The sequence below is a fragment of the Trachurus trachurus genome (genome assembly GCF_905171665.1).
Source record: "Trachurus trachurus genome assembly, chromosome: 7".
NCBI classification, from domain to species: domain Eukaryota; kingdom Metazoa; phylum Chordata; class Actinopteri; order Carangiformes; family Carangidae; genus Trachurus; species Trachurus trachurus.
The window spans coordinates 7,538,568-7,552,989 of record NC_139901.1 but is presented as its reverse complement, the minus strand read 5'-3'; the positions used below and the strand labels follow the sequence as shown (position 1 = coordinate 7,552,989).

The 14,422-nt window shown below is 41.9% G+C and overlaps 1 protein-coding gene across 1 annotated transcript; it reads left to right on the top strand.

Annotated features, from left to right (window-relative positions):
* The first annotated feature begins 408 nt into the window (after positions 1 to 408).
* Positions 409 to 14,366, top strand: ikbkg (inhibitor of nuclear factor kappa B kinase regulatory subunit gamma). The gene is made up of 14 exons (XM_083974874.1): positions 409 to 760; positions 1,341 to 1,481; positions 2,983 to 3,248; positions 5,356 to 5,430; positions 6,142 to 6,327; positions 7,405 to 7,466; positions 9,111 to 9,213; positions 9,331 to 9,446; positions 9,541 to 9,693; positions 10,660 to 10,732; positions 10,823 to 10,957; positions 11,534 to 11,670; positions 11,984 to 12,060; positions 12,899 to 14,366. Exons 2-14 carry the CDS (start codon positions 1,343 to 1,345, stop codon positions 13,087 to 13,089), a joined length of 1,713 nt encoding a protein of 570 aa, XP_083831000.1. The 5' UTR covers positions 409 to 760; positions 1,341 to 1,342; the 3' UTR covers positions 13,090 to 14,366.
* The last annotated feature ends 56 nt before the right edge of the window (positions 14,367 to 14,422 follow it).

Here is a 14,422-nt window from a genome sequence, read left to right as displayed (position 1 = left end):
TTTAGAACAAAGAGTAATGCATATGTGTTTCTTTATGCTTGAGCTCAGAAATTTGATGATAAAATCTCAAATATCAAGTCACAGAAAGTATTTTTCGGGGGGGGGGGCTACAAATCTCATCATAGCAGTAATCATAAACATAATCAAAACTATTGATGAAGACAGTTAAATGTAGCTCAAAGGCAAAGAAAAATACATCCAGGGGACATTGCCTTTTTTTTTTTTTTTTTTTTTTTAATTTCTAACAACTACTTCCTCTATTCAGCTTCACAATAAATTTCTCCTGAAATCAATCAAAGAGATTTCAAGCGTGGTTGGTTCTCTATAAAAGTGGGCTGTGTTTCAGCCTGAGAGGAAGTAGGCTACTTCCTGAGAGACAAAACTCGGGAGAGAAAAGTCACTGCATTTCCTGAGCTAACAACAGTCGCCTCGACACTGACAGAAAACCTCAACCCACTTTAAAATTACAAATAGCATTGGGTTAACGCTATGAAATTTAGACAAATAAGCTTCGGAGGGCATACAGTTCGTTGGTGTCGATAGGAGTTAATGTCACTTAACGTGTGCTGGATATTACTCAGCTGCTGCTTTGCTAAATTACCCTAGCAAGCTAATAAGCTAAATCGTTAAATAGCTTTCTAGCATCAACCAGCTCTGTGGCGTTGACTAAACAACACGAGCTGCGCTCAATAACAGGTTGTATGCGAGTGTCGGCCCGACACACAGTTAACCCGGACAACATAGCGGATAAAAGGAGCGGGTAAGAGCAGTTTCGTTCATGTGATGTCCTCGTCGTTAGCTCTGAAATTCATCTGTACTGTGTAGTGAGGAGGACAGTTGGAGTTGATCCTGTGACGTTTATGTAACGTTAGCTGAGGTGGTCATGTGTTTCTGGTCAAACGACAGTATTGAAGGCGACCAGCAGATGTTTGGTGTAGTTAATGTTAACAAACTAATGTGGGTAAAGCATGATAATGTGTCTCAGATGAGCTCAGTGCCTCATGGTAGTGGGGATGACGTAATGTTTTCTTCCCGCACACCGCTACCTGTGCACCAGGTTAACAACAGCACCAAGCTGAGCACTGACACAGGAAACCAGTGAGTCATCAGCCTGAGCCCATCAGTCCGCCAGGATGGACACAGGCCTCTAACAAAAGAGGGATCAGGATTATTTTTTCTGCCGAGGAATTGAACTGAAAGTAAAAAGTTCCTGTCCCGCCTACGGAGATGAGGCTGCACGTTAGCGGTGCAGTGATGCGTTGTAACAATACCAGTCAAATCATGTGTGTGTGTGTGTATGTGCGCGCGTGTCAATGTGGTTGTGGTTGTGTTTCTAAAAGGGATGGTGCAGCCCCAGCCTGACGGCCCAATGCAGTGGGACATGTCAGGAGAGGAGAGTGGAGGGGCCCTCCGGGTCCCACCAGAGCTGGCTGCCAACGAGGTGGTGACCAGGCTGCTGGGGGACAACCAGCAGCTGAGAGGTAGGAGCTGCTCTCATGCTGTAAGCACAGGTCTTAAACAGGGGGTCCGTGACCCCTAGAGGGTCCGCCGAGATGCTGCAGGAGGGGCAGTGCTTTATATCTTTTAGTTTCCACATTTATGTTTCAAATAAAAATGTCAATTTGAATAGCTTGTCTGCATGATTATCATGCAGTTGACAGACAGTGTTGATATTGGCATTGGTATCAATGAACAAGGTCTGTTTAAAAATGGCAGAGGGACAGCCCCCTACTCACTGTACCTTTTACACGTTTAGAAAAAACATGAATATATGAACCTGCGTATATTTGAATAGCTTAGTATTGAATTCACAATAACAAGCTATGTTTATACTGGGCCCAGTTTAATATACATTAATACACATTTTTCTAATATAGTAGGAGTCCCTGCTCCATCTGTCCGTCAGTTTGGGGGTCCTTGGCCTGAAAAACGTTGAAGACCCCTGCTGTAAAGAAATTTTTAAGTCAAATTAAAGCTCAGTGTGTATAGCAATGATTCATACAAAACCCAGACACTGTGTGTAGTCAAGCAATGTGTGAGCAATGCAATAGTAGAGGTTTTCATTGTTTATTAGCACCAGGCCAACCATCAGCAGGTACTGAGGCCAGTCTTGATTAAGGATGAGTCAATATGTGAAAGCTTTATCTTGCAATTAGGTAAGTAAGTAATATTTATTTGTATAGCACTTCTCACAGAAAGAACTCGCAAAGTGCTTTACAGGGTTAAAATACAGAACAATAAATACATACATTCAATGCCACAAAAATAATACAGCAGCAGCCCATGCAGGGCTGAATCACAGGAGACAGTCAGGGAATGCCTTTCTATACAGGTGCTTCTTAAAGCATTCTGTAACTTTTGTTTATGTGGCAACAAGTGGACCTTATGTACAGTTCATTTCAAAGTATAGAATAACAGTAGCACAAGTCAATGTATTAATTTAAATTTTCCATCAAATATGTACCTGAGGTTTGCAGACATGAGCATCCATATGGTATCGGTCATATCATACAAAGAGAGGTTGGACTAACACAAGAACCTTTCAATCAGTTCGTGGTAATTATCTGATGATGATGATGATGATGAAGGCAGAGATGTAGCGTAAGAGTAAAGAGGAGTTACACAGTCCATGAACACCCCACAGATTGACTCGGTAACACAATAATGTTAGTTACATTAGTTACTGTCTGTGCTCATAGACTGTATTGTGAAACACAACATGTGCATTGAGAGAACTGAACAACATGAATCCAGCCTTTAAGAGGAACAATGTTTTATTTAATCTTTCAGTATTGTGCATGTTGCCTCTTAAAGTCCTGGAAGTCATATAATAGATGCAGTACATAATTAGCCGAACTACTTCTTGTTCATCATCATAACATTGGTTTAATCTCTGTCCCCATTTGACCTGCTGTAGAACCTGTTTCCTTGTGTCATATCATTCTCCTCCATCTTTTACCTTCACCCCTGTGCGTCCTCCAGAGGCCTTGCGGCGGAGCAACCTGGCCTTGCGTCAGCGCTGTGAGGAGATGGAGGGATGGCAGCGAAGGACGAGGGAGGAAAGGGAATTTCTCAGCTCTCGTTTCCAGGAGGCCCGGGCCCTGGTGGAGAGGCTGGCCCAGGAGAACCACTCCTTACAGAGTCTGGTGAGCGGCCCGACCTCCTCGTCTAACCACTGCTGCAGCTCCAGCCAGACTGAAGACCTGCAGGGACGCCCGGCGAGGAACGGTCCACTGGAAGGACCACAGGTTAGAGATTCACACTTAACACTTGTTGTACGTATTTACACACTAGATTTGTCATTTCATGTCTTCCATTGCGATATATTTATCTTGTGTTGGTATGTGCATAGATTACTGTATATAATGTCATGATTTCACACAGTGGTAATTCTAGTTACAATAGTTCATAGTCCATTTGCTCAAATCCTATTGCCTCTGACATAGTCATTTTAATTTAGCCGTGTAGAGAGATGCAAAGGTTGCACATAAGACAAAACTTTCCTGTGGACAGGAATGAGTGTAAAGGCCAACATGTGGCTGCAAAATTCACCCATGAGCGGTGTGCGGTGGCCATTTGACTGAAATCAATATTTATTTTTGCTACATTTCATATCATGTCACTAATTTTCTTCTCACACATATGCAGTAAAGCTGCTTTTCTTGTTGGTAAATAATGAGATTTTTATAAAGAGAGAGCAAAAAATGGAGGATAAAAATTCAGGCGAGTAAAGCAAGCAGATGGTTTTCCTGCGACTACATCTTGTCTCCTTGATCCTCTTTTCTGTTGGCAAACAACAGAACCGTGAGTGACGTGCCCTGGTTTACTCTGCCGAGTCTCAGCCAGCTAAACCTTTCTTCTGTTCCCTCCGTGATCACGTAGTCTGAGTTGGTTTAAAGCCAAACTCACTACACAGTTGTTACTGAGAGCAATGGCACTGTCTGGTAGTACATTTAAAGCGAAAGCCAGTAACAACACATGGTCGTGTGCCGCCACGAGACGTCTGTTAGTACCATATTAAACTGAGTAAAGGAAGAGCCAGTCTATTGACAATAGTAGAATAATATAAGTTCTCTGGTAAAAGTGCATTTAAAGGCATTAGCTACAAGTTTAATTCCTCCCAGCCAGTAAGTGTCATACACACACTTGCCCGCTCTCGCTCCAACATTCAATTGTACTGGTTGCCAGGTAGCGGCTAGTAGCTAAAGCTAAGCTAACGCTAACTGTATTTAAAGCAGAAGTAAGCTGAATATTTGTGTTAATATAAGTCTTAAATAGTTGTATCTTCCGACAGCAATCACTTATATAGGGTGTTTGGTCTGAAACACGGGTCTGTCAGTCACTCTGCTCTGCTGTAAGCCGAGGAGAAAACTTTCCTTGTATCCTACAACCTTTATCCAATGAGGAGAGAGAACGGCATAAAGGGGCGGTCCTCTCTGTGTGTGCAGCCAAGGGATGCGCGTGAATGTGGTGACGTAGGGACGAGGGCGGGGACTGCTAACTCCATCTGCTGACAAGAAGTTAGCCAAAACGACCGGATCGCTTACTTCTGCTTTAACGAGCGGCAGCTCCGGTGTTGACAGCGGACTGGACACACATATAAATCATTTCACACTAACTCACCTGCAGATGAACCCGACAAACCCACAGCATCACGCCTGCACTGTAAACATTACAGTACCGACTGACCGTTAGTTAGTGTTAGCACGATGCCATTTTTTCCACAGAGCTATCAGGATCTGGCCCCCTGAGCTCCGCCTCACGTGACATCAACGTACTAATGCTGTTGGCGCAGAGATCACATTATGCCGACGTTGCCAACGTAACCAGATGTAAATATTTATATATTTTGGACCCATCAAAATTTATAAAACAAATATTTATATACTATAAAAAAATTCAGTAAAGTTAATTATTATTCTGCACCCCTCTAGACGTTCTGTGGATGTATTATTTTTGAAAAATTAATCCTTGATGAAAAAGTTGTAGCTATAACCTTTAATGTACCCACTAAACACCCATCTCACTGCCCACCTTCCGCAGAAACGCAGATACAGAGCGCTGAGGCGTCAGGGCCCGACTTTTTTTTTTGGATTGTTAAATGTGTACACTTTGGTCTCTGTGTTGTGTTATGTGTGTTGCCCCAGTGTTACCTTCTTGCTCTGTCCTCGTGGTCGGAATGTGTAAATAAGAAGAACTGTGAAAAAGAATTTCCCTTAAAGACAGCAAAGTCTAAAGTAAACTGGGTAAAACAAATCACAAAATGTGTAGAAACTCCAAACTGCATCTGCTGAAAAACAGATTTTCTTCTGCTTCTAATATATTGGATCCATGTATTTCTGTTGCCTCTTTCAGACTCTGGATCAGCGGGAGAAGAAGAGGGTTGAAGAGATGGATCGGCACACACAGACCACGCCACCTCGCAGCCTGGTAAGAGACGTCTGACGCTGCCTTTTGTTTGTTTGTTTGGACGTATGTGTTTACTGTACAACTAACGGGTCTGTCCGTGTCTAGGCCAGCGCAAGTGCGCATAGCTCCTTGGGTAGCCCCTTCCCCACTCCCCCCGTCTCCCTATCGGAGGCACTGGGGGCAGTGATGGGTAGGGAAAGCGGCCAGGTGAGACTGCTCACTTCATCCCGATCTCATCCGTGTGTCCCCCATCTTTATCTGTCTTCGTGTTCAGAGAGGGTCGGAAATCTGGACTTCACACCTGGAATAAATGCAACTAGAGCACAAAATGTAACACTAAGCTCTGTGCAGCATTTTCAAATGTTGTAATGATAAATTTAACACCAGCTGCATTATGGGAAACTGTGTTCCAAAATTGGGAGTTGTCCAGGTTTTATCCCCTGAGCAGGAACGCTGGATTGAATGGAGGTTGGGGCACCAGAAGTTTCTTTGCTTCTAACTTGATTAACACACAGAATCCAGCGCGGTTGACGCACACTGATTTATCTCTTTATAATCCCACTCTGCCTCTCTAAAGCCTTGTGTGTGTTACCTTCCATCTTGGTGTGTTTCTACCTGCCTTCCAGCCCAGGGTGAACTCGGTCTGTCCCTATCCACTTCCCTCCCTTCATCGGGTCTCCCTGCATCCATTTATCTCCGGGTTTCTCTCACTTTTCACATGTTTCTCCGCAGCCCGTGGAAGGTGCGAACGACTTCCTGCAGCTGCTGAAGAGCCACAAAGAAAAGCTGGAGGAGGGGATGAGGGATCTGAGGAGGAAAAACGAGGAGCTGGAGAGGGACAGAGAAGAGGGGGAGAAAGAGAGAGAGCGGATGCGCCGCTGCATCGACCAGCTCCGCGGCAAAGTAGCGCAGGCACAGGTGACACCATGATACAAACATGGAGAAAGTCTCTCCGAGGAACCACTACAGCAGTGATTTAAGATGGAAGATTTTTATTGTCAATTCAACCACATGTACCAGACATACAGATGAATCGAAAAAAGTAGTTTCTCACTGTCCTACAGTGACAGAATAAAATACAATACACAAGACAGGACATTACCTAACGCTAAAGTAGAATAAACAACTAAGTGCACAACAGATAAGACATTAACTGTTTCAATTGAGAACGATGTAGTTCTACAGATGACTTAAAGAGGAACTATGCATAATTTTTTTTTTACCTTTATTCTACAATTTTACCTTAATAAAACAGCTTTGGAGTAATTGTGATGGTCAAATAAATGACTTGTAACTTGTTAGAGAATGAGAACGGAAGCTCTCTGCCGTCCACCAAGCATCTGACCCGGAGTCCCAGCTCTTGTCTCTGCGGCACCGCGACACAAACGCGGCCCGTAACCCGTAATCTCTCGTTTATGACAGATATACACAAATATACACGTCGTAACATCGTAATATGGCATCTTTTTTTTTCTTTTTTTAAAGTATATTTTTTGGGGGGGGTTTTGCCTTTAATCGATAGCACAGTGGAGAGAGAGACAGGAAATGGGGAGGCAGAGAGGGGGAATGACATGCAGGAAAGGGCTGCCCAATGCGGGACTCGAACCGGGGCCACCTGCAGTGAGGACTGTAGCCTCAGCATGGGGCAGCAGCTCTACCAAGTGGGCTAAACGCCGCCCCCATGGAGTGCTTTCTTGCCGTCTTCATTGAAAACTAATGCACATGGCCGAGAGGAGGGTTAGCAAAACAGAGGAAAAGCGACCAGACTTGCATAGTTCCCCTGTAAGGAAATAAAAGCAACAACAGCACATCAGCAGCAGATCGGTCTGTTTCCGTTAGCTAAGTGTTAAATAATCCATTTTTAGAAAGACTGCACAAAGGTTAGAAGAGATTTGCAAGAGACAAACATCCCAAAAAAAAACAAAAGCAGTTATTTATAGACGTAAGAATCGGCTTTCTCTGTGATCTAAAACACTTGTGTGACTGTTTTCACAGGCGAGCAATGTCACGGAGGAGGTTGTTCAGCAACGCTCTGAAGCGCAGCACTCCTCTGACTGGTATGATGCAGTTTCCCTCATCTCACTCTACAGAATACTGAAACTGCCAGCACCGAACTACTCACACTCTGTGTTTAACTTGTCATCACAACCTCTCAGACTGATTAAACTAATCATACAATATATTTGCTGAAGACTTCTCTGTAACATGGGGATGCCTGCATGTACTTACATTTCTGTGTTTCCCCTGCTTAACTAAAGCCTGACTGCTGAGATGTCTTGTTCTTCTTCCTCCTCCTCCTCCTCCTCTCTCCTTCTTCTCTTCCTCTCTTCCAGCTCTAGCCTGGCTAAACTCACAGAGCAGCTTCAGGCCACACAGGGCAGGTGAGCCCGCAGCTCTGTGTGGCTTTGTCTCTCTCACACTGTCCATGTCTGATACCTACACTGTCTCCTTCTCTTACTTTTTAACTCATTTACCCAGTTTGTTTGTTATTTTGGGATTTGTCTAATTTTTTAGTTTACCTGTAAATATGACACACAAATATGCCATGTGTCTGTTATTCCACTGTCATACAGTTAAAACCAAGTTTTTCTCCAATCAACAAGACGAGTGTAGGAGTTGAACTGTCTTCAGAACTGCAGCTGCTGTCTCTACATGAGAGAGTTTTCCTTGAAATATTTAATGGATAAAGCCAAATGTACAGGAAATTATCTCCATTTAGATGTGTAACTTTGTTACACGGTTGAATGATTTGAAGAAATATTTCATACATTTCATATTTTCCCACTGCCACTTTCCATTTGTTATCCTCATTGTTTTGAACAAATATACAATATATATATATATATACAATATACATACTTTTCTACTGGTCATCATGACTGGAACCCTTTATTGTTTTTAGGGGATGATATACAGGTGAAATAATTCAGTTTTTCTTATTCTTATTTTTTTATTTTTTAAATATTTTTAAAGAAAAGTCAGTTTTGTTAGTTTTCTATGTTTAACCAGCTCTGCACTGTAGCTATTTAACCTAAAAGACACAGACCAAAGCTACAGTTGGCAGCTCTGAGCTGTAGATGTTTACTGTAACATTTGCATCTCAGACTATTTTTAGTTGACAGCCGTGAATTGTAACTGTGTAAGTTAACGTCAGAGACTGATGCATCTGTTGATAACACTTGATATTTAAGCCAACGTCAGCATCACAAACAAATTTTACAGTTGACAGCTCTGAACTGTAGCTGCACATTTGCATCTCAGACCAAAAGGGCTAAGCTGCTTCCCTAGTTAATCTTGGACATATCACTTCAGAATTTATGAAAATTACCAGTGATTTTATTTTGCTTAAAACTTTAAATAATTAAACCTGTAGTGTCCTCAAATTCCAGTTTTGATATCAAATGATAAACCATTCATTACTAATTGCATTCAGAAAATTCATTTTTTCCTCATCAATCTAAATTCATATCCCATTTGACTAAGCCAAGTTAGAATATGAGTAACTTCTGTAATTTAAATTTATTAAAAAGAAATTTAAATTAAAAAATGTGAAATACATTATGTATTTAATTATTTATCACAAGTGGACTGTTCTCAAAGTGTAGAAACATCACAAAGATGACAAAGAAAAATGGAAAGTCCTCAAGCCTTAGTGTCGCAACAAAGTGTGTGAATGCTTATGAATCAGTTTTTTTCTGCAGGTATCGGGAACTTGAGGAGAAGCTCGATTACCTGCAGAAGAGTTCGGCCCAGCGAGACAGAACTGAAGCTCTGCTCAAGCAGAAAGACAAAGACTGTGCTCAGGTATCAACTTTTAAAATCTGCAACCCCCCCCACCAAATGAATTTACAAAGTTACGGTACAGGTGGTTAGGGTAGGGTAACGGTAGTATGACGCCTTAAACTGTTTGTGTTTTTACAGCTGGCCAAAGACTGTGAGGCTCTGAAAGCTCAGGCAACTTCCCTGTTAGGAGAACTCAACGAGAGACAGAGCTGTCTGGAGAAAAGCGAGCATGAACGCAAGATTGTGGAGGAAAAGTATGTTGTCACACAGTAGATGTGTATGTTGTGATCATCTGTAGGCGTGCATGCGTGTGCTAACACGTACGCATCTTGTTCTGCTTGTGTCTAGGCTGTGCAGTAAGATGAAGTCCCTGCAGGCAGCGGAGCGGGAGCTGGAGCAGCAGAAGAAGCAGCATCATGTGGCCATGGACAAGCTGCTGCTGCAGACCCAGGGCCTAGAGCAGGCCCTGAAGACAGAGAGACACGTTGTCACGGAGGAGAAGTGGGTTCAGCACACACATACACAGATACAAACACATATACACAGGTAGCCTTTTACCGACTGGTTATTGAATTCCTCAGCCAACCCATCACCTGGTAAACTGAGTTAGAGTTAAGCCTGGTGCACACCATAGACTGTAAAAAGAATGGACGTAGCATCCGTGACGTCACCCATTGGTTTTGGGGAGTCGTTTTTGTCACTCAAATATGGCGGCCTGAACAGCTCCATGTTGGATTTACCGGCCGAGAACGCGCCCACTGGCCTCGAAGCAGCGGTCTCCGGACCGCTCCGGACCGCTCCGGACCTGTCACTCAACATTTTCGTGCCCTAATTGGTGAGAATTTGAACCTAATAATAGTAAAACGGTAGAGTTAAAAAAAATAATTCACCCCCCTCAGAGTGTGTGCGGGGGTAGAAACTATCGATTGAGATCAAAAAACGTTCTGACACCAGGCTTTGATCGTGTTTATTGAGGATGTAAAGTCGGCGATTTTAACATGGGGGTCTATAGAGAATGCTGCTTTCTGGCACCAGCCCCCAGAGGAAGCCGAGGGGATTGCAGTTTTTCGAACGTGGAAGTGGGCTTCACTTCTCAGACCGACAACTGCCCCCTTGGTGCACAGACTCTAGTGTGTCGTACTGTATGGCAAATCTCTATGTGCGTGGTGTGCTGTATTGGGAATATCGGAGCACACAACACACAATACGATTAATATGATTTTTTTTATCTTCACATGTGGGGTCTCTTACAGATAAATTTAGAAAATCTTTATGTATGTAGTGTGTACCAGGCTTTAGCTATAGCTCGGCAGTTTTTCTCTAAAGACAGATCAGAGAGGGTTTTAACAAAATATTGATAATAATCATAATTCAGTCTTTGCGTTAGCATAATGGTTTTACAAGCACAATTTCTGAGATTTGATGTTTTATTCTGAAAGGTAAAATTCTCTTCCTTTTTATCCTCAGAAAAAAACTGACACAGCTGCAACACGCCTACACGTGTCTCTTCAGGGACTACGACTCTAAACTGAAGAGTGAGGTAAGAACACACAGTAACAGCTGTTGCCCTCATTAGCATGAGCTTCCTCAGCTTATGGACACGTCTTAACACCGGGCGGTTGTCTTCCAGGGAGGAGATCTGTCCAGCCGGCTGGATGAGGCAGAGCGAGCGCTGGCCCTGAAGCAGGATCTGATCGATAAACTGAAGGAGGAGGTGGAGCAACAGAAAGGCTCGCTGGAGACGGTTCCTGTCCTCGCTGCACAGGTACGGTTACACACCTGGTCAACATCTGGAAACACAAGTGGCTCATGTGACAGGTTGAGGAAAGTTCCAAATCACTTTGTTTATTCACTCTGTGATCAGCCCAGGTGAGTTTTAAGTCATCGCACTAGTCTTAATATAAATATTGAAATCTCCTATATACAACCCCAATTCCAAAAAATTGTGACATTGTGTAAAATGTGAAAAAAACAATCATCTGCAAGTCTCACAAATCCATATTTTATTCACAATGGAATATAGTAAACATATCAAATGTTTAAACTAAGAAATTGTACAATTTTTTTTAACCAAAAAATAAGGTAAATTTGAATTTGACGGCAGGAACACATCTCAACAATGTTAGGACAGGGAATTTGGAATATGGGTTGTAGATTGAGATTAAATGCTGGAGTATCATTAGATCTCTGGAGTGGAACAGATACATGTTCAATGGAGGATAAAAAGCTGAGGTAAACCCTGGAGTAAAATAAATGATATGAATTAATTAATTAATTAATGTTTACTTGGATTTGGAGAATGAATACTGTCAATCCTCCCTCTCTCACTCCGTTTGCTCAGGCTGAGATCTACAAGGCAGATTTCCTAGCAGAGCGGGAAGCAAGAGAGAAGCTGAACCAAAAGAAGGAGGAGCTGCAAGATGAACTAAATAAGGCCCGGGTTGAGATCGACAGGTTCAAACAGGATGCTGCGACACGGTAAACAAAACAACAACAAAAAAGGTGGAAAAAAAACTGCATACCACATGCTCACTTCAGTGTTTCAGATATGATAACTATTTGTTCCCTGTATCTGAGTATGTGGAAGGTTTATGCAGAGGTCATACAGCTTCATCTGTCTTTTTTGAGGGAAATTCAAATGCCTGTTCACACAATTTTGCTGAATTGTGTCGACTGACATGTCACATCTCAAATTACAGCTGTATCTACGTATATCATTAAATGCTGATTCCTCCAGGCATTTATTAAAACTGTGATTAAGCATGAATGTTATCTGTGTTCACCTCTGTAGCGCACGTATGGAGCAAATGAAGATGAGGCACATGGAGGACTTTCCAGCCCGGGCCCCGCTTATTCCTCCTCCACAAAGTACAGCACAACCAACACACACAAAAGCACATATGCAAAATAACATCTACTTAGGAAATGCTACTCATTTAATTTGTTTGAAATAAAAGCTTTTATGAATTAAGTCAGTTCATTTATTTGCATATTTAATGATAAACTAATTAATACAATAATCAACCATGTCAAACCTTCCTTTCAAACTTTACCTAATGATTTATGTGATGATCAAGATGCTACATACAATAGACCGGTTGGATAGTTCATGACAAAAATTAAAAATGTAAATAAATGTAATACAGTATAGATTTTCCTCAGAAACTTAGTGGAGTAGAAGTATGAGGTGACATGAATTTGAAACGAATCAAAGTGTATGTACCTCAAGTACCCCTTAAAGGGATAGTTCAACATTTTTGGCAAATTGGTCCATTGCCATAATCCCTATAGTTTTAGGAGTAGGTTCGTTACTATTAATTGTCGGTGCAAGCTGTTTTTAGAACGGCGGAGCAGAGCCGCAAGCTGCTCAGAGCTATGCTACGGAGGCTAATGGAATTTCTTGGTTTCCCTCATAAAACTCATCAAATACACAATCCAACAACTCCAAAACGCTCTCGTGGACAAGTTGTGACCTGCACATTTAAGAATTTTGTTCTTAATTTGCTTGCCTGGTTAAATAAAGGTTAAAAAAAAAAAACATTTCACCACACTGTGAGATAATCAGCGGTTTTGCATGAATTTACGGCAGTGGGCTAATTTGCCAAAAATGTTGAACTATCCCTTTAAGTACCTCAAAATTGTACCTTAGTGGGGTACTGAAATATAATCAGTTTTTTTTCATCTTTTCTGTCTCCTTCGCCTTTAGGTGTGTTTCCAGGTCCAGCTTTCAACACAGTGCCCCCCGCCCCCTCATTCCGCAATCAGGGTTTGGTACCGGTTGGTGATCAAGGAGCAGCCGGAGCTGAGGAAGTGCCCGATTTATGTTGTCCCAAGTGCAAGTACCAGGCTCCAGATATGGACACACTGCAGATACATGTCATGGACTGTATACAGTAACATGAGCTTAGCTCAACACATGACACCAACACACACATGCAGACTTACACTTGGTATATTTACATTTTTGAAACTCAGTGAGTCTGCCGCCAGCTCCGGGGAAAGCCTGGGAAAAACATATTTGGTTGTTGCACCTTACTCCCTCATTCACACAAACAAAATACATTCTCCATTCTAGCTGAATGTGTTGGAATCAAGTGGCAATCAGATGACAGTATGAGTAAGTGAAAAACAAGAACAGTAGCAAGATAATCAGTACGGTATTTTCCTATAACTTCTCCAAGACCCTGTTTCTGCTGTAGCTTTTTTAACTCTGCAATCTGTCCACTTCTCGTCATCCTTTTTGTCTCTTAGCATCAGATTGTTTTACTTCCCCTCTTCCTGTGCCTTAGCTGGCACATTGATGCACCTCCATCAGTATTTGTAGATTCATCCCTTGTTTCTTGCCATAGTCCCACCCAACTCTAGTCTCTCTTCACTCCAGTGACATGCTGGTGACTTAGGAGGTGATTACATATCAGAGATCAGGCATGTATACTTTGACTGCATCATCCACGCTGAACACATCAGTAATCATTGGTCCTAAAGTGATGACATGTCAAAAAGGGGGGTTGCTCTTTAACTTAAAACACATGACAATGTGAATAATCTAGTGAGCTTTAAATAGTAAAGAATATTTAAATATGTTTTGGTCATAAATGTTGCTTGTCTACATTACCTCAAAACATGTATTATTATGTATTAGAGATGGATTTACTCTTGTTAAAAAAGTAGCCATTCTCTGTGTTCTGTGCCTGTGTACACCTTTGACTGCACCACTGCTTTCTTATCTCGGTTGATAGACCTGACCCCTACCCTCCCCCATGGCCCCGACTCTGTCTAATCTTTACCTGTGGCTCCTAGCTATTTATCGTTCTGAATGTAAGCACATTGAAGTTCGTTCACAGTTTGTGTGAATATCATACGTAATTAGAGATCATTCGGTGCAAAGAATATTGTTTTATGATGAAATAAATCAGTTACTCATTAGCCCTTTGTTTGTGCTCTGTCATGTGTTATTCATCGTCTTCATTTCGAAAGAATGGCGATACAAAATATATTTGATGTGATAATCCCAGAGCAGTGAAATTGGTTGATTATTATTATATTATATTGTAATGATTTTCTTCTCTTAATGACTTTATTACTGAAAACATTTTTCAATTTCATGTTATTATAAGTATTAAACTGTGAAAATAGACGACATTCAAAACTGGTATTGTCCTGTATGAACAATACATGCGATATAAATGAATGAAAATGTGACGCACATAACAGAGCGATATATCTATCG

Coding starts and splice junctions, on each gene's coding strand:
- ikbkg (XM_083974874.1), top strand. CDS start 1,343: ATGGTGCAGCCCCAGCCTGACGGCCCAATGCAGTGGGACATGTCAGGA. Junction 9,214..9,330: donor AAGACAAAGACTGTGCTCAG/GTATCAACTTTT, acceptor GTGTTTTTACAG/CTGGCCAAAGACTGTGAGGC. Junction 10,958..11,533: donor TTCCTGTCCTCGCTGCACAG/GTACGGTTACAC, acceptor CCGTTTGCTCAG/GCTGAGATCTACAAGGCAGA.